Below are 25,487 nucleotides of genomic sequence, written 5' to 3' on the forward strand. Positions count from 1 at the left end.
CCTTCCCAGTTGAAACGGATTAATATACAGTATGTATATTATATATATGGCGGAAATCACAGACAAGGCTGAAAAAGCAGTTTCTGCTCTTGCACCTCTCTTTAAAATAAACTGTTGTATTTTAAGCCAAAAGAACTGTTGTGCTTGATAGAACAATATGGCTCTATGCTGCTATAGCGTTTCATGGCGCATTATGGAGATTACCCTGGAGATCCCCTTTTATAGACACCCCGCAACCGCTTTTGTTTCAACTCAGCCATAAAAAGAAGTTATTTAATATTCGAAATGTCTATCATTTTTAGCTTAGAATAATTAATTGATGTCTAATATTTAGTTTAAAAAAAAAGACTAAAAAACTATTCACTCACATATTTTTAACTTTTAAACAAATTACATCACAATGAAAAAAATGGTGACTAAATAGGTCACGGATATCTACCTCATAACTATGGCTTAATTGTGTTTATCTTTTTTTTAATATTTTATTTTATACTGTCGCATTTCCACCGATATTTTAGATGACAAATAATCGAGCCAAATAAAAAAAAAAATTTTTTTTAAAGTGTAAATATTTGAAAGCGGAAATCTCGACCACTCCTTGATGTCTGCGATTTCTGCATCGCGACCCTTGTTATATTACCGTGTTTCACCCATAAAATCCCCAAAAAGTCTGGCTGTGGCGTTTCACAGCTGTGTCTTGACATTCAGCGATATATGCTCCACGGAGGTTTTGGATCGAAATAAGGTAATTAAGCAGTAATATCTCGTTAAAATCATGGTGTCTTTAATTATGCTCTCACCTCGAGTTAGGGTTTGGGGGTTTCATTTTTTTTTTAAAAATGTCCTCCTGCTCAAAACTTTTCTTCCACCAGAAAATAGAGATTTTAAGATTTCCAGTGATGTATTACACATGCATATAGGACAATTTTGAAATTTGGCCAAATTGGGGGTCTCGGGGCGGAACTTCAAACCACCAGAGTGTTTTCCGCCATAAATACACAGTATATATATAGACCGATTATCGGCATCGAAATTTGACATATATATCGGTATTGGCCTTTTTTGTTAATCCGACCGGCCGATATGAAATAATTAATTGAAAACTGGGTTATTTCGGCTCAGATGCAGCCGCGCCCCTCTCTCCTGCCTGCCGTCTCCTGCACTAGTATTCACTCAGTCTTCTGATTGGAAATGGAGTTATTGCGCCTTTCCACCTTTTTAAGGCCCTCAAAGCGCTTCAAACTATATCCTAATCTACCTACTGGTGACGCAGCAACAGGAGAAATGTGGGGTTTAGTATCTTGCTCAAGGATACTTGGACGTCATCAAGGCTTTCTTTTCTGTAGAAAACTTTCAGAGAGCTATTTATTTGACCTTTTATTCAACTTTATAGGAGATGTTTCTGAGTCGAGGAAATTCAGGAAAATTCACTAGTGGAGCTATTATTTTCTATTTGTGCGATTCAATAAACAAGCTAGGCTTTTCAATGACGTTCACTGTTTGCATTATTCATATTTTTTATTTATTTATTTATTTATTACACTTTTACTGCAAGTAAAAGTGTAATAAATAAATGAATGAATAAATGAAATGAAGATCGGCTAATATATGTATATATGCAGTGGGGAGAACGAGTATATATAAATATTATTTATTTATTTGTTATATTTGTTTCTTTCATATTGTTTATACAGTATATATAAACTGCTGGCCAAAAGTATTGGCACCCCTGCAATTCTGTCAGACAATGCTCAATTTCTCCCCAGAAAATCATTACAATTACAAATGCTTTGGTAGTAATATCTTCATTTATTTTGCTTGCAATGAAAAAAACACAAAAGAGAATGGGAAAAAAAATCATTATTATTTTACACAAAAACTCCGAAAATGGGCCAGACAAAAGTATTGGCACCCTTTGAAAAATCATGTGATGCTTCTCTAATTTGTGTAATTAACAGCACCTGTTACATACCTGTGGCAATAACTAAATGACACTAGCAGCCAGTTAAAATGAATTAAAGTTGACTCAACCTCTGTCCTATGTCCTTGTGTGTACCACATTGAGCATGAAGAAAAGGAAGAAGACCAAAGAACTGTCTGAGGACTTGAGAGGCAAAATTGTGAGAAAGCATGGGCAATCTCAAGGCTACAAGTCCATCTCCAAAGACCTGAATATTCCTGTTTCTACCGTGCCCAGTGTCATCAATCAGTGTAGAGCCCATGGCACTGTGGCTAACCTCCCTAGATGTGGACGGAGAAGAAAAATTGACGAGAGATTTCAACGAAAGATTGTGCGGATGGTGGACAAAGACCCTCAACTAACATCCAAACCAGTTCAAGCTATCCTACAGTCCGAGGGTAGTGTCAACCCGTACGATCTGTCAGCGTCTGAATGAAAAGGGACTCTATGGTAGGATACCCAGGACGACCCCACTTCTGACCCAGAGACATAAAAAAGCCAGGCTGGAGTTTGCCAAACTCACCTGAGAAAGCCAACAACGCTGTGGAAGAATGTACTCTGGTCAGATGAGACAAAAGTAGAGCTTTTTGTGAAAAGGCATCAACATAGAGTTTACAGGGAGAAAAAAAGAGGCCTTCAAAGAAAAGAACACGGTCCCCACATTCAAATATGGCAGAGGTTCCCTGATGTTTTGGGGTTGCTTTGCTTCCTCTGGCACTGGACTGCTTGACCGTGTGCATGGCATTATGAAGTCTGAAGACTACCAACAAATTTTGCAGCTGAATCTAGGGCCCAGTGTGAGAAAGCTGGGTCTCCCTCAGATGTCTTGGGTCTTCCAGCAGAACAATGACCCAAAACACACTTCAAAAAGCACTTGAAAATGGTTTGAGAGAAAGCACTGGAGACTTCTAAAGTGGCCAGCAAACAGTCCAGACATGAATCACATAGAACACCTGTGGAGAGATCTGAAAATGGCAGTCTGGATTTGGAGAAGGCACCCTTCAAATCTCAGAGACTTAGAGCAGTTGGCCAAAGAACATTGGTCTAAAATTCCAGCTGAGCATTGTAAGAATCTCAGTGATGGATACCGAAAGCGGTTGTTTGCAGTTATTTTGTCTAAAGGTTGTGTTACCAAGTATTAGGCTGAGGGTGCCAATACTTTTGTCCGGCCCATTTTAGGAGTTTTCTGTAAAATGATAATGATTTTTTTTTTCATTCTCTTGTGTCTTTTTCGTTGCAAGCAAAATAAATGAAGATATTACTACCAAAGCATTTGTAACTGCAATCATTTTCCGGGTGAAATTGAGCATTATCAGACAGAATTGCAGGGGTTCCAATACTTTTGGCCAGCACTGTACCTACTGGGGATGCAGCATCAGGAGCAACGTGGCGTTTAGTATTTTGCTCAAGGATACTTAGACGTGAAAACTTTCAGAGAGCTATTTATTTTACCTTTTATTCGACTTTATGTTTCTGAGTTGAGGAAATTCAGGAACTTCTGGAGTTATTTTTCTATATGTGCTATTCAATAAACAAGCTCTAGTCATTTCAATGAAGTTGAGTGTTCGCGTTATTCATTTTTTACGCCAATTTTTACACTTTTAAATTGAATATCGGCTCCAAAAATTGGTTATCGGCCCCTCTTACTTCTAATAATCGGTATCTGTCCTGAAAAAAACAAATTTGTCGATTTCTAATACCTGTATATGACCCAAAACACAGACAAGACTGAAAAAGCAGTTTCTGCTCTTGCACTCCCCTTTGAAATGAACTGCTTTATTTTAAGCCAAAAGAACTGTTGTGTTTGATAGAACAATCTGCCTATATGCTGCCATAGCAGATTCATGGCGCATTAAGCCCCGAAATATTTTTAATTTGTCCGTTTTACCCTGGAGACCCTCGTTTACAGACGTCGCGCAGCCGATTTTGTTTCAACCCAGCCATACAAAGAAGGTAAGTAACTATATATATTATTCAAAATGGCTACCATTGTAAGCTTAGAATCATTAATTGATGTCAAATATTTCGTTTAAAAAAAAAAACTTTAAAAATCATTCACTTGCATATTTCAAACTTTTAAACAAATTACTTCACAATGAAAAAAAATGGTGTCTGTAAAAAAAGTCACAGATATCCACCTCATAACTATCGCTTAATTGTATTTTTTTTTTTAACTGTCGTATTTTCCCCGATATGTTGGATGATAAATAATTGATCCAAACAAAGAAAAATTAAAAAGTTTAAAAGGGTAAATATATGAAAAAGAACATCTCGACCACTCCTTGACGTCTGCGATTTCTGCATCGCGACCTTTGTTATACAGTATTACCATGTTTCACCCATAAAATGCCCCAAAAATCCAGCTGTGGCCATTCGCAGCTGTGTCTTGACACTCGGTGATACATGATACATGGAGTTTTTGGATCAAAACAAGGTAAGTACGCGATAATATCTCGTTAAAATCGTGGCGTCTTTTATTATGCTCTCTCATGCTCTCACCTCCAGTCAGGGATTTGCTGTTTTTTTTTTTTTGTTGTTTTTTTTTTAATGCCCTCCTGTTCAAAAATTTTGGTTCCCCAGAAAATTGAGATTTTAAGCGTTCCAATTATGTATCACACGTGCATATCGGACAGTTTTGAAATTTGGCCAAATTGGGGGTCTCAGAGCGGAACTTCAAGTCAGTTTTTTCCGCCATATATACATGTTTTTTTTTTATATGTTTCTTTCATACTGTATATACAGTATATTATATATATATATATATATATATATATATGTATATGTATATATACATAGGCTTATATATATATAAATATAGATGTCCAAAACAAACTTTGCAGAGCACAGAGAAAATGTCCAGTGACAGAAAGTCAAGAAAACCACGAATAAATGAGCTCAATTTTATCACACTGGATGACCAACTTTATTATAGAGGTTCATTCGTGTAAAACTAATTAATTAAATGTAATTTGTTTGCAATCTTATTTTATGCTGCAAAACTGACTTGCTATTTTTTTTTTGTTTTTTTTGGCGATTTTGATTTGAGATCCCTTTCCCTTATTGAAACCACTGCTGTACTAAAAACCCTCTTATATGGCTATCATGTTAAGATAGCTTTGTTCAAATTGGAGGAGGGAAGTATCTGATCGTGGCCGATATCGGCAGATTCTCAAAATCTAAATAAATAAAAGATACATTGGCCCACTATTGACAGATCCTCAAAACAAGGTTTTAACAGTTCAAAAATATATAATCGGAACGCAAGGGTGTAGGTTTGGTCTCAACATTGGTAGGGACGCTATAACAGCATAACCTCCATGTACACTTTTTGCTGGGGACAGGACATTAATAAGACCAAACAGATTGGGTACATTTCTCAAATATAGCTGGTTCCTACGTAAAAATGAAAAAAGTTACAATAAAATTATTTTCATTGGAGAAAGTAATTTTTCAAAATGATTGCTTCATATAAAGGAAATTTACAGTAGTTGTGTTTTTGTTTTGGGTTTTTCTTTTGTTTTTTTTTCGGTGGGGGGTTTAAAAAAAAAAGTGCAAATAAAAATATATTTTCTAATGATGAAGAAAATACATATGTTTTAATTAGGGAATAAATGCACAAAATGCACAGCTGAATTATTGTTAACAGTAAAAAAGTACAGTAAGACACATCTCGAAGCAGCTTTCTACTCGAGTTTTACAGGTTAGGAAGTTCACACAGATTAATGTTATGCCAACTCTGATGCAGGTCGGACTTTCAGTTGCAAAATTAGTTGTGTGTTCCCCGCCTTCACAACATTGAGATCTTTATACATTACTTAAGTGGCTGCTGCTGGCCGAAAAACCCGTCTAATATCCCTCCTATTCAAAGGGGGCGGAGGAGGCGGCATGTCAACATGTATATTTCTGTCGGGATTGTGTGAATGTGGGGCGTCATCAGCCAATCAAACTTGCGTTTAAAGGGAAAAAAATGGACCAGCACCTTCAGCAAGTGAAAAGGGGTAAATGTAAGTCTGAACATAATGTAGGGTCAATTCTAAGGGAGTGACAAAATATCGAAATGGTGATATATCGTGACACTTTGTATCCCAAAAGGTTATCGATATGCTCCTGTCAAGAATCGAGATATCGTTTTGGAAAGGCGCCAATTAAAAAAAAAAAAAAAAAAAAAAAAAAAAAAAAAAAAAAAAGGTTGCCATTGACAATGCTCGACGCCCAGTCCATTTAGACTGGGAACGTTCGTTCATTCAAAACCAGAGTATTCACAGTCATTCGGTCCGATTTTCGGGGCATTTACAGGTCACTTGCTTTTCATTTTAGGGCATTTACAGGTCATTTCCTGTTGAGTTTGAGTCACTGCCTATTCATTTGGGTGATACCCAGGTCACTTCCTGTTCTGTTACGCAAAATAAACAGCAAGTGACCCATAAAATACCCCAAAATCAAGTAGTAGAAGTAACTGAAAATCAACAGGTAAATGACCTTAAATGGCCCAGAATTATTCATTGCCTGGCATTGGCTGCCATACACGTTCAATCCGTTTGAAGTGGGAGGGATGGCAGCGGATGAACATTCGAACATTTGTTATTTCGCTGCCACCCTCCCAGTTCAAATGGATTGGACGTCTACTAGTGATAAACTCATTCCAATTCACAGCAGAAGCTTGTTTTTCTGTTTATTAGTTCTTTGTAGAAAATCCTAGAATGATTTCCTGACCAATGTATCGAAAATCGTTGTATCGCTATATCGTCAGATCAGCGTTATCGTGAGCTTTGTATCGCAAATCGTATCGTATCGTGAGGTACCAAGAGGTTCCCACTCCTCGTCAATTCTATCCTTACAATTTATGGGAAGACAATCTAAAAGTACCTACATAACTCAATTCATTTTATAATGCAAATAAGGTTGCTTAAAAGTTGGTGGGGACAATTTGAGCATCCTTAAAAGTTGGTGGTGTTATGCCCCTACCGTCCCTATGCAAACCTACGCCCTTGTCGGAACGTCACTAGCTCAATAATAAATAATTGGCAGCAATTGACGGCGATAGACGTCCAATCCAATTTGATTTGGGTAACGAGTGATGCTCAGTCTCATACATAAAAACACCAGAATATGAAAAGTAGCCTTACCCTTGAGACAGTGAGATCCGTCATCAGCTGTTCGAAGGCCCGCGTCTCTTCTGCTTGTTTCTGGTTATGCAGCGCAATCTTTTCACTGAACTTCCTGGGGTTCGAACCCCCTGTGCCCGGGGAGCCGGACATCGTTTTACAACTTCAGCTACTTTGGAACACAAGCGTGGGCGGCTGTTGCTCGAAATCTATTTTTCAAGGTCTCTCATTGGGCACTCCATTGGAAAAAGTCCAGATATATCGCACGTTCCAAGTGGTTGAACATAAAAATGTGTCGAAACCGAGTAAAATGCGCAATCAATTTTTAAATGGTATATTTCCAAATATCAAATGCCTTAAAGTTGAAATAAGCGACTTTCACTGACGGAGGTGTGCCCAAAAAACAAGTTAATGGTACGACACAACTTCATATTGACACATTGCCAATGAGCCACTTGTACGAGTTTGACGTAGACCTCGCGTTAGCTGTCAAAGCTAACAACATAATATGGAGGTGGACGGAGAGCTAGTAGCTACGTTAGCAAAATCGCTGTCAAATCCTGCTTCGAACATTTTCCGCAAAAACACTTTGTCAACTCGTTGACGCCAGACTTCTGCCAACTTTAGTTATAAGACCTTTATCTGTGTACGTTTCGGTGAAGTTATTTAGCTCTTCTGTTTAAGTAGAATGCCCCGTGAAAGGAATACCTTGCTAACAAGGTTAGCTCAGTTCCCAAGCAATGGAGCAAAGCTTTTCTCGCTAAATTGTATTTCAACAAGTGTCCTCTGGTCTTATCCGGACTCGCTCAGTGTCGACTTTCTCCGATGACGGGGAGAGAAAAAGCTCTTCTGCGCACGTAATTGTTCCCACTTAAAGCGGGGTTATAGTCCACAAATTCACACTTCAACGGAGAGATCATCACAGCGCAGTCGAGTCTTTTGCGTTAATCCACGGGCACCAGCGGAGCCCTCAAACTCCGACCCGATGACTCCATGACGAGAAAGAAGCAGCAACGGAGGTCAAAACTCATTTCCTCGTCCCGGATCGAACCCAATTCTCCTGCCGAGTCGCCCCACTCGCGTGCACCGCGTTAACTGTGTCTTGACACGGCTTGAAAAAGCAAATCTGATCCGATGGCTTGTTATCCAGTCTCTGCTGCGAGAAAAACATTGCTTGGTAAATTCCACCCGTTCTCCCGCAAACCACACGGAGGCGACAACGGCAGGCCATCGTGAGAAAGTGATTCGGGTGAGGGCAGAACCTTCACTAAATGCCCTTCATTCGGTCAAATTCGAATTAAGGCTTTAAACATTCTGCTAGGAATAACATCACTGTAAACCACACCAACATATATTCAGAGATTGAATGTACATTCTTCATGCAGAAAAACACAACAGCACACGAAAACCCCCACCTAATGATCTCAAGCGAGTGCAAATTCTTATTTTTTTCCCGTTATACAGTGTGTCACAAAACTGTACACCCCTCGCATTTCTGCAGATATTTAAGTATATATTTTCATGGGACAACACTGACAAAATGACACTTTGACACAATGAAAAGTAGTCAGTGTGCAGCTTATATAATAGAGTTAATTTATTTTCCCCTCAAAATAACTCAAAATATAGCCATTAATATATAAACCCCTGACAACAAAAGTGAGTACAACCTTTAGAAACTACATCTCTAAATGTTCAAATTGAGTACTGCTTGTCATTTTTCCTCCAAAATGTCGTGTGACTCGTTAGTGTTACTAGGTCCAGGCGTGCATAGGGAGCAGGTGTGTTCAAATTTGTAGTGCAGCTCTCACTCTCTCACATACTGGTCACTGAAAGTTCCAACATGGCACCACTTGGCAGAGAACTCTCTGAGGATCTTAAAAGGTGTATTATTGTGCTACATGAAGATGGCCAAGGCTACAAAAAGATTACCAACACCCTGCAACTGAGCTGCAGCACAGTGGCTAAGATCATCCAGCGTTTTAAAAGAGCAGGGTCCACTCAGAACAAGCCTCGGGTTGGTGGTCCAAAGAAGCTGAGTGCACGTGCAGAGCGTCACATCCAAATGCTTTCTTTGAAAGATCGTCACAGGAGTGCTGTCAGCATTGCTGCAGAGATTGAAGAGGTGTGGGGTCAGCCTGTTAGTGCTCAGACCATACGCCACACTCTACATCAAATTGGTGTGCATGGCTGTCATCCCAGGACGAAGCCTCTTCTGAAGACGGTAGACAAGAAAGCCCGCAAACAGTTTGCTGAAGACATGTTAACAAAGCACATGGATTACTGGAACCATGTCCTATGGTCTGATGAGAATAAGATTAGCTTGTTTGGTTCAGATGGTCTCAAGCATGTGTGGCGGCGACCAGGTGAGGAGTACAAAGTGTGTCATGCCTACAGTCAAGCATGGTGGTGGGAATGTCATGGTCTGGGGCTACATGAGTGCTGCAGGTGTTGGAGAGTTACATTCCATTGAGGGAAACATGAACTCCAACATGTACTGTGAAATGCTGCAGCAGAGCAAGATCCCCTCCCTCCAGAAACTGGGTCGCAGGGCAGTGTTCCAGCATGACAAGGACCCTAAACACACCTCCAAGATGACCACTGCTTTACTGAAGAGGCTGAGGGTAAAGGTGATGGACTGGCCAAGCATGCCTCCAGACTTGAACCCAATAGAACATCTTTGGCGGATCATCAAGCGGAAGGTGGAGGTGCGCAAAGTCTCAAATATCCGGCAGCTACGCAATGTCGTCATGGAGAAGTGGAAGAGTATTCCCGTGGCAACCTGTGAAGCTCCGGTCAACTCCATGCCCAGGAGAGTAAAGGCAGTTCTGGATAATAGTGGTGGTCACAAAAAATATTGACAGTTGACATGTTGTATGTTAATAATGACAACTTTCACTAAGAGGTCTACTCACTCTTGTAGCCAGGGGTTTAGATATTAATGGCTATATTGAGGGGAAAATAAATTAACTATATTATATACTGTAAGCTACAAAAAGACTACTTTTCATTGTGTCAAGGTGTCATTTTGTCAGTGTTGTCCCATGAAAAGATATACTTAAATATCTGCAGAAATGCGAGGGGTGTACTCACTTTTGTGATACACTGTATATCGCCAAGGGCGTAGATTTGCATAGGGACGGTAGGGACATAACACTAGCAACTTTTCAGGATTCTCAAATTGTCCCTACCAACTTTTAAGCAACCTTATTTGCATTATAAAATGATTTCAGTTAGATTGTCCTCCCATATGTTGTAAGGATGGAATAGATAGAATAAACCCTACCATTATTAAGTGAATTGTTTTCATGATGTTCAGACTTACATGTCACGGCCTTCAAAGAGAAAGGATATTTGAAGTTTTTTTCGGCCAGTAGCAGCCACTGAAAGTAATGTAAAAAGATGTCAATGTGGCGGAGGTGGGGAACACGCCACTAATTTTGCTACTGAAAGTCCGACTTGCAACAGAGTTAGCATAACATTATACTGTGTGAACTTGCTATCCAGTAAATCTTGAGTAGAAAGCTGCTTAGAGAGGTGTCATCCTGTATGTTTTCTACTGTTACCGTTAATTATACTGTGCATTTATTCATTAAAATGTATTTTCTACATCATATATTTAAAAATATTTTTATTTGCAGCCTATACAGACCCCCCCCCCCATAAAAAAGCCACCGTAAATTTCCTTTATAGTGTCCCTACCATTGAGACCAAACATACGCCCTTGTATATCGCATAATAAATGTGCTCCTAACTCAATAGGCAATGCCAGAGAATGTAAACTGTTAACCACTTCTGTAGATTTGTTTCTAAATTTACTTGGGTCGCATCAGAGCCTGCAAAATAAATGTCAGATTGGGGAGGGGGGGTGTTGCATAATTACAAGCTTTATTCTAAAGCAAGGACACATTAAATATGATGAAAGTATGACCCAGAGCATCCGCAGCTCATCGGGACTCCATTACATAACACTAACAACTGACATATTGTTGTTTGAGAGGAAAAAAGTGGAATGAAAAGAATTTGGATCCCTCACTTTAAAAACCACATTGTAGAGTGCCATCTACTGGATTCAATACTGCAGATTCCCCAGCTCATGTTCCAATATCAACATTAGCTTTCCAAACATTAGTAACAGCGCAATGCTGAGTGCCATCTACTGGATTCAATACTGCAGATTCCCCAGCTCATGTTCCAATATCAACATTAGCTTTCCAAACATTAGTAACAGCGCAATGCTGAATGGTTCAAAAGTAAAATATAAATATAGGCAAACGTACATTGTAAACAAAACTATCATAAATTAGAAAATGTGTCTCCAGTTGACATCTTTGCATTCTACTTTATATTGTACAGATAAGCATTTTTTGCAAACTTTTGTAACATGATACAAATAAACATGAGATTATTAATTTAATTAAATCAAATGTGAAAAAGACAAATAATACAAGGAAACACAGGAATGTTGAGCAATGATGAACCAGAACATGTTTTCAGGCTGAAAACAGGAAGGGAATGCAGTTGCCCTGACAACATCAAACAACAGGTGTCTTCTTCAAATCTTTAATTTTCACTTTCAGCTGCATTTAACTGTTTTTTTTTTTTTTTTTTTTGTAGCTATTGGTATAAATTTACTTCTAAGATCATGCATTTAAGAAGAATTTATTGAGCGGGAAGGCAATGGCCAAAGTTCCATCTCGTGAAATGTGACTTTATATTGTAATAAAAATATTTGTCAATAAAGGGTGAGTGAGCTGAATCAAATCCAAATCTATGAATGTTTGTCCATACTTAAAAACATACAAATACATTGTTTTACTCTCTTGGGTTTCTTTTGAATATATTTTTTAAAAAAGCAATACAAAACATACAAATACCCAGTTAGAAGTCCAGGATTAGGTTTCTTCCAAAGCCCGGCTGCTGAAAAAATTGTAAGCACTCAAGGCATTGGCGAAGAGATGCTTATCAAGCTATTCCTCAGTCAAGTCATCAAATCAACAAACGGCAAATAAAAACACAATCTCTTTACATGAAAAAAAAAAATCGATTTTATAAGTGATCAGCCTGTGTGCGCAAGATATTCATAATATCTAAAGAAAAAAATAATACAACTCTAACATTTGCCATGCCTACAATCACATTAAAGACGTGAGCAAATATTTGGGTTGTGTTGGCAGGATTGCCACAAAGGGAGTGTTCAATTACAAACCAGACGTATGGTTATGTAAAATATATTTGCAAAGGCACTTAGGAAAAGTGCATCGGGGAAACTTTAACAACCATAATTGTTTTCGTCGAGACTTTCAGCATGCCTTTTTGTGGTCTAATCAGTCTGTTGCCTTCTTAAGAATGTATCCCTATTTCCCATAAAATTTCTTGTTGAGCAAGAAAATAAGCAGATTGACATTGATTGTCGCCCTGTCGAAAAGCTTCATCACTGCCACACCTTCGTACTGCAGTTGGAGGAGATCCTGAGAACATAGAAGAAGCAATAGAAAATTAAAAAAAAAAAAAAAAAAAAAGACTAAAGCACTTACAACCACAGTACTGTGCAGTCAATACAATATATTTAAATGTACATAGTGGAGCATACCTGATATTCTAGTTGTAATGTCTCCAAGTGGACCCCCATTAACTTGGCCTTCACTTCAAACACTCCAACAGTCTCAGCTGGAGAAATTTCAAAAATAACATTCTTGAACCTGTGAAAAGAAAAAGTATCCAGCTTCCATTACTACAAATTTTTGACAATTCAACATTTCAATCCAAAAATGATTGATAAGACTTTGTTTTCAAAATACATCATTTTCATTATACAGAATTGAATACAATCATAAAAACAAAAGCATTTCGTGTTCCTGTGTTCGTTCGACAACTTTCATAGCTGTAATGTTAAATGAACTGTCGCAAAACCACGCCCCCAAATCAGAAAAGTCTGACTTTAAAAATGCAAAAGAAAACAATGGTTTAGCACTGTGAGTGGGTACCTGTAACTCCGACACCAGGTACCCTGAAAGATTGGGGGGAGGAATTTTTTGTGTGCCTTTTTCAAAGCCTAAAAGGAAGCTCGCCAAATGCAAGCGATGGATAAGGCTCTGTTATCGACAAAATAAACAACTGAATGTCAAGACATCCACCAAGGATACCTATGCTTGCTCAAAAGTAAGTTAATGATCAATTTGTAAAAGAAATATTTTTTGACAGCATGTAGTAGAAACGTAGATTTAACTATTAACGTTATTTTGCAAACATTTGACTGCCAACTTATTTACTAGCCTGTCACTACACAAATAGAATAAAATAGAACTAATTGAAGATGTCAAGACCCAAGCACTGAAAATCCAAAGTAAACATCACAAAATTTCTATAGAAAAATGAATATGTACGAGGCAGTCCCCGGGTTACGAAAGAGTTCCGTCCGTAGGCTGGGAATGTAACCCGAATTTCTGCATAAGTCGGAACTAACCTTTTAAGTACCCCAATTATCCCCTGAAAATCTCAAAATAACTAAGCAAACACATGCATTACACGTTAGGGCTGCACAATATTGGGGAAAAAAATGACATTGCGACTTTATGGAGTTTTGCGATATATATTGCGATATTAAAACTAGAAGAATTTTCAGCAGATGACTCGAATACCTCTGTTTGGGAAGACTTTGGTTGACTCACCATTAGGGATGTCCCGATCCGATCACGTGATCGGAAATTGGGCCGATAGCGTCATTTTTAAGAGGATGGAATGAAAAACAGCAGCTTTTTAATTAAAAAAATATTTTTGTTTTTTTTTGCTTCATGCTCGTTCAGCCTCGCACTCTCCTTCTGCTGCTTTTCTTGGTCAGCCGTGCCCTGGAGTTAGCCATTTAAAGTACACCATGATTGACACCTTTGATCTTGCCAGAGAAGCTTGGTAACTCTACCAACAAAGGGGCCAAATGTGTCAATCATCATTTAGCTTGTTAAACACTTGCGGTAGTGTGCTTTGGCAACTCAGTGTGTAGGTGAGAGGCTGTTCTCAGTAGCGTGAGTGGATTTGAATGGACTCTCTCAATGTAGCATTTGGTAAAGACAAATATTTTTCTACATTGTTATTGTTCAAAAATAATTCACATTATGAAGGCGGCACCGTGGGAGAGTAATATGTTAAAGTTTTTTTTGGTATCGGATGAGGACTTGGTATCGGCAGATTCTGAAAATCAGGTGACTCTGACTCGGGTGCAAAAATGTGTGATCGGGACATCCCTACTCACCATGACCAATTTGTATTCAAATATAATGTTTCATTCAGGCTAAGATTTCTATGTAAAAAAGGGATCTAAGAACCCATGTATACGTGTTCAAAACAAACACAAATAAAACTATTGCATGTCCTGCAATAGGACTATTGTGCATGCGCACATTGCGATGGCAATATTCAAATGATATATTGTGCAGGCTTATTACACGTCATATTAATAAGATAATGTGAAAAATAAGATACTGTGAGGTACGTTGTGTTAAAAGCCTTCATATTCATTTAGTATTCAGGTTTACAAAAAAAAAACTATTCAGGCTTCACTCGGGATTGAGTCGCCTTGCTAAGAGAGTAGGGCACTGTGGAAAGAGTAGGGAGGCGAGAGAGGGGGGATATGATGGCCGCTCAGGTTGCCAGCATCCCTCTCTTAATGCGAACCCGCCGTCCAAACTAAAAAAAAAACGGTTTGCGGCTGCAGGAAGAGGGGATCCTGACATGGCAAGAACTACAGACTGTTCACGCGAATTAAAAAAAAAAAAAAAATCTGGAGAAAGAATGGCGGATGAGACTCCAGCGTCGTAAATTCGAAATCACATTAAGTCGGGTAGGTCGTAGCCTGGGGACTACCTGTACTTAGGTTTGGTCACGGACGCATACAAAGTAAAGTGCTGCTTACACACTCGACAACTAGACTGCACACCGGTCTCTCAACGTTAATGCCATGAGCATTTACTTATGTGGTATTCATGTTGCACATGTATGTTTATAATATAAGTTGTTTATTTAGCACTTCTGAATAATATCGAGAATCCAACTGAATGTAAAAAGACTGTTTTTCATCGTCCCAAAAGCTTCAGGAGAAAAATCTGACAGAACAAATGACATAACGTTACGAAGTAGCTAACGTTATTGCTAGATAGATATTTGGCCCGTTGGGTTTCTCGTTTTTAAGTTGTGAATGGTAGCATTTCAGCTCGATTATAATAATTGTCTCCTCTCTGTAAAGTTTAATACCATGGACATACCACTCCACGGCATACTGCAACCCTCTCTGTCTTCTAGACTAAATTCATAAAAAAAAAAAAAAAAAAAAAAAAATTTAAATTTAAAAAAACAGGTGTATTGCCAGCTGTGGTAGTGTAAATTCCGAAATTTGAACTCCTGCCATCATCCATAAATCGTTCGTTCACTCAGTCACTGTCACTGAGAGAATTTGACGGAGCCTTGTGTTGTCTGAGTTTTCCAAGAGGGCGGGGCTTTTTGATAGATCCATTGGCTGAACCAAATGACATGGATTGACTATGTCATACTGAGGGTCAGTTCTCCATTTTGAACACAGTTAATAAATATGGTTCTTTTAAAGTTCAGAACTTACTGGTTGGGTTGCAGATCTTCTATTGAAATCAGTACTCCCTTCTCATGTAGACGTGAGGCGGTGTATTTCTGTGAGACTTGTTTACTCTTCTTGGCCTTGTTGGCACCAGGCTTTGACAGCCTGCGTTGAAGATATTGCAATCAATAACTAGCATACAGTTTAAGGTTTAATGGAAAAAAATGAAAAAAGTAACGACACCTACTTTCCCTTGCAGGCCAAGTTGTCCATGCACGTTTTTATATACTGATTGTATGAATCAATTTGCACATTGTAAAACTTGGTCTTTGAATTCAGCGCCGTGTTGGTTTGCTGGAGTTTTACGAGTTCGGCTTTTCTGCGTTGGCGATAACGTCTTTGATTCCGGATGTCCTGAAATATACACAAAAACGTTATTTTATCATATAAATTTTTTTTAAATTACTAAGCCTATGATAATACTGCACTCTTTTAACCTTGGCTATGTCATTGATGAGGTCCTGATAGCGGTTCTCTGGATTAACTTTGCCAAGCTCTGCTAATCGCTGCAAGTTTGTCCTGATCTTTTCCTTTTTCCCTTGTAATGTTAAGCTGTCATCCACCACAGGTTTGACCTGCTTTATCTTCTCCGGCGTCTTAGCATCACGTATGGCCCTCCTCTGCATCGCTCGTTGATATTCTGCTTCCTTTAACCAAGCAACCACAAAACAAAATAAATACAGCCTTATCATTTTCCACTGAACAGAGGACCAGGACTTCTTTACAGTCAAAGCTGCGGCAAATTTGGTGTGTAAAAAGCAAATAAATAAACTGAAACAGAGACTGGCAAACTGGTGAGGAATAATGAAAGTAGCAACAGTCTGGTATAATAGTCAACACATTTACAGCCCTGTTTACAAACAGAGCATTTCTGCCAATCGTTCAGATTAAATGCAGTGGATTTTTCCGTCTTTTAGTGTGGGTCCGGATTGGTTAGACAAAACTCATTGAAACTGATAAAAGAAAAGCAGATGTTTTATGCGCTTATTTTGACCTGGTTTGGACTGGCTGTTGTGTCAAGTATCTCAGTCAGAGTATCCCCAGGCTGGAACCGGATCACATCCACAATCAGCCTCTTGGTGCTAAAATGATACATTCATATTTAGACATTTATGAAGCAGTAAAATGAATCTTGGCTACACAAATCAAATAGAATTAATTTACTTGAGTAGAAGGGTCTTGGCATCCACTTCACTATTTGCCTCACCAGGGACATCAAATTTATTCGTCAGTGTAAGTGAAACCTCAGTCTTGCCCATTAGCTCCTTGTTGGGGTCACCAGGTTGGAGAGGATTTTCACCTATTTAACACAGTGCAACAATGTTTCAGAATTAGAAAGCAGTTGTGATATTCTACTACTTCTACCTCTATATGATCTGTCTGCATTAGGATCAAGACACATGGGAGGCGATGAGCGATTGCGAAACGCGAAAGTCATCGCAGTTGAGCTGAAAGCGGACACAGCGATACGACTAGTGCTGCAACGATTGATCGATTAACTAGAGTAATTCGATTAGGAAAAAAGATTCAAATTAAATTTTGCTCCTTCGAGTATTAGTTTAATTAAAGTGGCGCTGTAATGGTTTCTTTTGAAAGTGTTTGCAATTAGTTTTATTGATTTGGGTGGATACACTGCCCTCTATCGGCAACATTGAATATGACATAACTCATTTCACATGGCTGAATCCATCTGCTCCCTGTTAAGACCAACATAAGCTAAGTTTTTGTTTGAGGTAATGTTTTTTAATGCATTCTTAATTTAGTTAATAGGTATATTTTGCTGTTTTTTTGTGGGAATATGTGTTAGAACGATTTATTAGGAGCATTGAAAAATAAAACGTTGGCATTTTATAGCATTTAAAATAGCGGACTTTTGCTATGTAAGTTAGGCAGTTGTTCTTTTGTTGTACTTAGAGTAGATCCTCATTTATTTGTCCATATGAGGCTCAGTTCAGGTATTTTAACAGCGACACACATCGCCTGTGCGTCATCGCTAGTCTCTGATCGGCTATGACTTTGAAGGGAATTTTAAAGTTTCTGGTCCATTACGATTGCAAGCATGAGGAGGCAGAAGGTTTTGTTAGAATTAACATCAATACTGATTTTAACCTTGATTTATAAATAAATAAATAGGTAAATAAATAAAAAGGACTCTAGATCCACCCTATCTTAAAGACTAGAATAGTCAATCGAGAATACGATCATCTAATTACTTCCCATACTGATACTTTTTTATTTATGTGCCGGAAATCATGCCGAAAGGTAAGGCTGCAACAACTAATCGATTAAAATTCTTTCATAAATTAGTTGCCAACTAATTTGATGACCGATTTTTGCCAGCAGCAATGAGCAGTCCCGTTTGGATCCTTGTTTGTGTGTAATGTGAGGCGTGCGCCAGTGATTAGAGCAAGAGAGGGAGAGATTGCTGCTGCTGCTGCTGCTGTTGGGTTGCTGAATCAACAATATTGCAAACTGTCGAGAGATAGATTGTCTTTTGTGTTGTTAGATTCAGTATGCCACCGTCAGAGGTGAGTATATGAAGCCAATTGTATTGTTTGTATTTTTTGTTGTTGAGACTTCTACTACTACTACTACTTCTACTACTAATTAGCACGGAGCCCTAAGATAGTTAGCATTATGTTAATAAGTGTCTTAAGTGTTCATTTGTATTGCGTTTTGTAAAAGCATATTAGCACTTGAGTTATTGTTAAATAGTAAAGTTGTCTCATTTCTTTTTAGAAAGAAACCACACACATAAACCCATTCATATAAAAGCTTAGAGTCTCCTTTCAACAAAAACTCAAATCAATACAAACTCAATCTATAAATTGTCATACAAGAGAGTGTGCTTTGAAATTGGATTTGGATTGCATTTATGAAAAATTGTTAAAGAAAACCGATACATTACAGTCTGCCTCCTCCTTATTCAATGTTGTTGTTTAGTTTATAGGAAAAAAAATGAGTCATTGACCCAATTCATATCGGCGCTTTGCCCACAAGAAAAAAATTGTCAGTCAGCAGCACTTTTTTAAATTTGAATGAACAGGAATTCTGTCTGATTTGTGTACTGAGAAATTATTTTCACATTTTGTACTCAGAACCTTTATTAAAAAGTTTTACAGTAGGGCAAATAAGTATTTAATCAACAACTAATTGTGCAAGTTCTCCCACTTGAAAATATTAGAGAGGCCTGTAATTGTCAACATGGTTAAACCTCAACCATGAGAGAAAGAATGTGGAAAACCAGAAAATCACATTGTTTGATTTTTAAATAATTTATTTGCAAATCAGGGTGAAAAATAAGTATTCAAGTATCAACTCCCTCCGCAGATTTTCTATGGGGTTGAGACCTGGAGACTGGCTAGGCCACTCCAGGACCTTGAAATGCTTCTTATGAAGCCATTCCTTTGTTGCCCTGGCTGTGTGTTTGGGATCATTGTCATGCTGAAAGACCCAGCCACGTCTCACCTTCAATGCCCTTGCTGATGGAAGGAGATTTTCACTCAAAATCTTTCGATACATGGCCCCATTCATGCTTTCCTTTACACAGATCAGTCGTCCTGGTCCCTTTGCAGAAAAACAACCCCAAAGCATGATGTTTCCACCCCCATGCTTCACAGTGGGTATGGTGCAATTCAGTATTCTTTTTCCTCCAAACATGAGAACCTGTGTTTCTACCCAAAGTTCTATTTTGGTTTCATCTGACCATAACACAATCTCCCAGTCGTCTTCTGGATCATCCAAATGCTATCTAGCGAACCGCAGACGGGCCTGGACGTGTACTTTCTTCAGCAGGGGGACACGTCTGGCAGTGCAGGATTTGAGTCCATTGTGTTACTGATAGTAGCCTTTGTTACTGTGGTCCCAGCTCTCTGTAGGTCATTCACTAGGTCCCCCCGTGTGGTTCTGGGATTTTTGCTCCCCGTTCTTGTTATCATTTTGACACCACGGGGTGAGGAGGGAGTTGAAAGTCTGTGTTGCCCAACGACAGCCCCAAAACATCACTGCTCTAGAGGAGATCTGCATGGAGGAATGGGCCAAAATACCAGCAACAGTGTGTGAAAAGCTTGTGAAGAGTTACAGAAAACGTTTGGCCTCCGTTATTGCCAACAAAGGGTACATAACAAAGTATTGGGATGAACTTTTGGTATAGACCAAATACTTATATTCACCATGATTTGCAAATAAATTCTTTAAAAATCAAACAATGTGATTTTCTGTTTTTTTCCCCACATTCTGTCTCTCATGGTTGAGGTTTACCCATGTTGACAATTACAGGCCTCTCTAAGATTTTCAAGTGGGAGAACTTGCACAATTAGTGGTCGACTAAATACTTATTTGCCCCACTGTATGTACTTAAAAGAGTACAGCTGTAGACTACAGTACAGTTAAGTCAGGAAGCTGTCATAAAATATTATTTTTGAAGAAAAAAGTCATCCATTTTGTCTTCATTGTTACTTACAATATGCCTAAAACAACTTCAAGTTAAATTGTGAAGGCAATTGAAAAAAGTGACATTCATCTATTATAAAAACAATCATTAGTTGCAGCCCTACCGAGAGGTATCATAAGGAAGGTAAGGTCGCACACTGCTAAAATGATACGCTCCTCCATGTTGTCAAAGTTGTTTTTTCTTTTTCATGTTAACAAAGTGTGGCATGTGGATGCCAATTTCCGGGTTGGCCACTGTCCTTGCAGGTAATTTGCCGATCAATAAATCAGATGCTGATTGGTTGTAGTGCCAAGCAACAACGACAGAAGTTTAACCATTTCCTATTTTCTTATATCCCGTCACTGGTCCGCATGCATGTATACGTGCACGTGTGAAATTTCACGTGCAGGAACGTCACGTGTTGCTTTGGCGCGAGAGGGTTGGCCATTTTTGCCTCTTCGCGCTCATGCCATAGAAAATGTATTGCACGCGAGTGACGTCGCCGCCCGTGTGTCTTGCCCTGGAGTCGTCCCTTGGAAGATGCCTGACATGGGTTGGATTCCCAGCCGGTAACCCTAATTCAGCCACTACACTACACCAAGCCCAGATAAATGAGAGCGTTGTGTCATAAGGGGCATCTGGTATAAAAACTGTGCCAAACCAATCATGCGAGTGACTCGCTCTGGCGAACCCTGATGGGTTGAGCTGAAACTCACAACAACACGTAATATTCTATTCCTGATAGGTGTTGATAATCTATTCATTCATTTTCATACATATCCTGTTCAGGGTCTCCCAGATGACTAATATTGGCACGAGAGAAAAAACAGCCTGTTCTTAAAATATGTGGCACACCTGTGCTATTCTGAATACTTGGTTATTGTCATTTGCTTTTTACATGGTCTAAAATATGCCAGATGTTTTTCAGCCACTCACCAATGAGAGCCTCTACAGTCGGAACCTCTCCCAGGTCCTCCAGCAGCTCATGTATGGGATCATTGTGTTCTGGGGCAATGGCATCCTGATGATCCAGAAGAAGCTAATAAGAAAGTAAGAGTAAACGCATAAGTGGAGAAAATACAAATCTGAAATTCAATAGATTATGTTTAGAAGATAAAACTGGGCTATAGTGGAGGAAAGTGCAAAATATTGTTTTTTTTTGTTTTGTTTTTTTTTAAATATGTAAGATATTGAGGCAAAATCAAACTCACTGTGTGTGTGTTTATCATTTCTCCAATAGAGATGTAAATGACAGGTTTGGTGACAGTGACCAAATCAGAGTACTGATCCACATTAAATTTATCTTCAAGTGAGGGAACGTCACATGCTGTCAAAAAATATCGCCTGTGAAAAAAAACAGAACAACATTGTCACATTCATTTAATTGCAAAAACAAATCAGGCAACAGTTGCTTAACATTCTTTTTCAATGATAGCAATGAATACCGCACCTGAACTTTTGATAAGAGTTGCTGAGATATTCATTGATGGGATTTAGGTGAGCGTTATCCCCGAGAAACATCTTGTTGGAGGCAGCATGCTGCAGCATCTTTGCTACAGAGCCCAAGTTTCGGCGCTGCTCAGTAGTTAGCTGACCACCTGCTGACATCTCAATGATGTCAAAGGCATCTGGCGCAACAATTGCCGGGTTCATGTAACGGTAATACAAAAGGTTCCCCACGATCTGAAATCGTAAAATGGTTCAGTTACAAGGAATTCAGTTCAAGGTTTTCCAAATGTATCATTTAATGTTTATCATTAGGGATGGGAATTGATAGGATTTTTCCGATTCCGATTCCATTATCGATATTGCTTAATGATTCGATTCTTTATCGATTCTCTTATCGATTCTAATTTGGGGGGAAAAGAAGAAAAAAACGTTTTGATTGGCATCGAGTTTGTTTAATCAGAAGTCACAACCTTACAAACTCACAACAAGGTCAAAAGAGGCCCAAAGCCTCAATATTAACTGTGGCAATAAGTGGCAAATGCACAAGAATGTGTAACATTTTACTGAAACATTTTTCTAATTGAAATAAAAAATATTGGTATTATATTGGCATATAGGTCGTTGGTCTGCCGTTAGCAATATGTGTTAAACTTGCAGGGGTCCCCAAACTTTTTCCAGTGAGGGCCGCATAACTTTTCCCTTCTCTGATGAGGGGCCGGGGTCAGTTTGTAACAGAAAAAGTGTGACGATTGCAGGAGTGCTTAAATGTAAAAAATTATTGTTTTTCAGAAAGCCACAATCAAATAACCCTTTCTGGATATTTCACGGAACAAAAGTAAATCAAATAAAAATAATAATATAATATAATAATAATTAATACTAATAACACTATTAATCAAATAGATAATAACCAAATAACCCTCTCTGACTTCTTCACAGAAAAAGGCCAGAAAATAAATAACACTATTAGGGAAAAAAAAAAGCTCTCTGGTATTGTTCAGGGGGCCGGACCAAATGTCGGGGCGGGCCGTAGTTTGGGGACCCCTGTTAAAGCGTATTATTTACCAGTATGTTGAAATGCATGCCTTTTAGTTTTTATGGCGCTTTCACGCTCAAGTGGGGGCGCCCTTGCGCTTCCTCACGCGAAGAAGAACGCGCTCACATGAAGAAGAGCGCGCTTACACGCGAAGAAGAAGAAATGCCGCATCCAAGCGAGTGAGCGAGTTAGTGAGAGAGGGAAGCACTGCGACGACCCTACGTTCTTTGTTAATGCTTGTAAAATATCTACAGAGGCAACGCCTGTATGTATCATCTTTTGTGTTGTTGTTGTTGTGTGTTTCCACTCGCGATCGGACACTTAAATCCAGTTGTGCAGTGGTTTGAACGATGTGCTAATGCTAGCGAATGCATGCTAACTGTTTTGTTATTACTGAATAAGCAGCTAATCATCGCTGATTTACGTTGATGCAAACCTGTTTGTTATTGGGGACGAAATTGATTTGTTTCATTTCTATTTTCAGTTTCACTCTTCAAGTGATGGTTGAATAAAGTCAGAAAATTATACCAACGTCTTCTGTATCGTCATTTCGGAGTTTAGCTAGCTGTAAAGCTGTCTCGGTGAGGACAGTGCAGTCTTTTCCCTCCCGATGCAGTTATCTCCACCTTGCAATGATTGCAAGTCGTTTTGTTGTAATTTTTCCTCGTGAAGTGAAGACACACTTTCGAGCGTTTGAACCTACATGCTGTCATTGTTATGTTTACAGCTGCAATGCTCGTGCTTCGTGCTAAACCATCGTAACCTTTCATTTTCACCCTCTTTCCTGGTGAAGTGTAGCCAAACTTTGGAGCGGGTGGTTCTTGGCGCCATGCTAGTTTGATGCGTTTGGACAACAAGACAGTCACGACGCAATATGCGTCTTCAGGACTCGTTAAAGGGATCGTTAAGGCTTTTTCATTGTGATGTCGAGGCCTCGAAACACTAGGAACCGGTTCCGAATTGGAATCGGATTTTGATTCCCATCCTTAACATCAAAATCAAATGTGATATTATTCAGAAGGTTTACTATGTGTTTAAGTAAGAGGAGGAAAGGCAGTTGAATATATCAAAGGGCAACTTGTGCAGGAGGAGAGCAGAGAGAAAATATGCTAGCTCACCTTGAGAATACAGCTAAAGAGTAGTGAGAGGTGCGCCTCGACACTGAAGGATTAGCAAAGTGGAAAAAGCACAAAGCCAGGAGACACAAAAACAAAGACATAATTATGAAATAGGAAGGTCAAGAAGAAGAGAACCTGGAACAAGGAAAAGCAGCAGAGGGCTGCTGCATAGTAGATTCATTAGTAAACGATTTAAGACTTGCAATGGAAGAAAAGATAGAATTGGAGCACACTGCTGTAAGATACAGTCTTTGGAGTACTTCAGGCTGATATTTCTCTCCAGAAATGAAGTGAATGTCATAATATTTTTGTAATTAGTTTGAAGAGACACTTTAAAAGTTGCGGATAAAGTCAGCAAACCTTAAGCAGTTCGTCCTCTGTCGCATCTGGAAATTTCTCATGGAGGGTGTCTTTAAGGACTTTGGAGATAAAACGCATCCCGTAGCTAGAGGACACATCATTGCAGCGTTGAGTTGGATGCGTTTAACACAAGTTGAATATATGCCGGTTTGAATCATCTGACACTTACGGAATTTTATCCACAGAGACAATTATGGCAGAAAGGAACTTGTCAGTGACTGCCTTCATGCTCTTGATAGAGGCTTCCAGTCTATTCCGAACTTCTTCATGGGACATTGCCTGCTCAGGGGTTACATCGTATGGCAGCTTACTGTGGAAAACAGCAAGGCAGGAAGTTTAAAGGTTATATTTTGCTGATTTTTTTGAATGGGTTCGTAAGGGTGATCCTAAAAAATAAATGGCCTAAACATTAATCAATTGAGTCATGAGGCAGTAGAAAATAAAAGATTCTGAGGTGATTGCTTGATTTTTGTACAGTTTCCCTAAGGACATCCTAAAATAAAATGGACAGAACGAAAAGTTCAACAAGTTTTAAAAGGTTTTAAGTTAAATTATACAGTACAGTCACCTAATGGGTCAAAACTAGGCATGTGCCGATAACCGGTTTCAAGGTATACCGCGGTATGAAAACATCACGATTTTAAAACCGTAAAAATTTCATACCGTCGCTAAGGTATTAGCTATTTTTTAAGTACCATAAATGCAGGGAGATATCCCTTGCTTAGAGCGGCGAGGCTCAACCCTCCCCCACCGGTTGTTGCTCAGTGTCAGTGAGTCAGCTGTGCTACACGATGACTGGAGGAGGTGAAACTCCTGAACTTTTTTCTCCCATTGAAGAAAACGAAATCGCTGGTATGGGAATATGTCAGCTACAGAAAAGTTGCAGACGGCCACAGCTTATGGGAGAAGGGTCAACCGACATGTAAAACATGTTTGCGGAGGGCGGCTGCTGAGGAGGCAATACCTCCAATATGTATTCACATTCATACAAAATTAAAGATTAGTAAACACTATAATGAACGTTTTCCACCAGTTACGAGAGAACTCCAGCATGTTTAGTGTGTCTAGCGGTGGTAAAACATGTATTTTTTCTCTCTGGCAACTTTGTTGAGAAAGAGAATGTGTGCATAATGTAAACATTATACGAGTCATACACACGTGCTTATAATGGAAAAGAATTCATTTATTTTTGTTTTGATGATAATAATAATAAGCTGTGGCTGTGGGTTTACGCTCACCTAAAGGACCGCGTTTGTTTTAATTTAATTTAGAATATTTTTTGTTATTTTAACAATACACTTATGTTCCAATTTGCTAATATGTTTTGAAAAATAAAAATCCTGTTCAATGGGAAAAAAAGTTTTTTTTAACCCAGATATCTCAAAGTACATATTTTAAAGCTGT

At 38.8% G+C, this 25,487-nt stretch overlaps 2 protein-coding genes across 6 annotated transcripts in view; both read right to left on the minus strand.

Annotated features, from left to right (window-relative positions):
- The window catches only part of crtc3 (CREB regulated transcription coactivator 3), a 101,865-nt gene extending 93,584 nt beyond the window's left edge, over positions 1-8,281 (minus strand). For all 5 annotated transcript variants that reach the window (XM_057836800.1, XM_057836791.1, XM_057836781.1 and 2 more), the window contains exon 1: positions 7,087-8,281. In XM_057836800.1, the coding sequence (XP_057692783.1) occupies positions 7,087-7,218 (132 nt within the window). In that variant the 5' untranslated portion in view covers positions 7,219-8,281. The remainder of the gene's footprint in view (positions 1-7,086) is intronic.
- Positions 8,282-10,934: 2,653 nt separating this feature from the next.
- Positions 10,935-25,487, minus strand: part of iqgap1 (IQ motif containing GTPase activating protein 1) — a 141,811-nt gene continuing 127,258 nt past the window's right edge. Inside the window, exons 26-37 of the mRNA XM_057836916.1 lie at positions 24,253-24,393; positions 24,084-24,168; positions 21,571-21,803; positions 21,332-21,464; positions 21,057-21,159; positions 16,853-16,988; positions 16,683-16,770; positions 16,126-16,335; positions 15,876-16,042; positions 15,674-15,793; positions 12,659-12,767; positions 10,935-12,536 (exon numbers count right to left, since the gene is read on the minus strand). Coding sequence (XP_057692899.1) covers positions 12,423-12,536; positions 12,659-12,767; positions 15,674-15,793; positions 15,876-16,042; positions 16,126-16,335; positions 16,683-16,770; positions 16,853-16,988; positions 21,057-21,159; positions 21,332-21,464; positions 21,571-21,803; positions 24,084-24,168; positions 24,253-24,393 — 1,639 coding nt within the window. The 3' untranslated portion in view covers positions 10,935-12,422. The remainder of the gene's footprint in view (positions 12,537-12,658; positions 12,768-15,673; positions 15,794-15,875; positions 16,043-16,125; positions 16,336-16,682; positions 16,771-16,852; positions 16,989-21,056; positions 21,160-21,331; positions 21,465-21,570; positions 21,804-24,083; positions 24,169-24,252; positions 24,394-25,487) is intronic.

Source organism: Corythoichthys intestinalis, chromosome 1, assembly GCF_030265065.1.
Source record: "Corythoichthys intestinalis isolate RoL2023-P3 chromosome 1, ASM3026506v1, whole genome shotgun sequence".
In the NCBI taxonomy this organism is placed as follows: Eukaryota; Metazoa; Chordata; class Actinopteri; order Syngnathiformes; family Syngnathidae; genus Corythoichthys; species Corythoichthys intestinalis.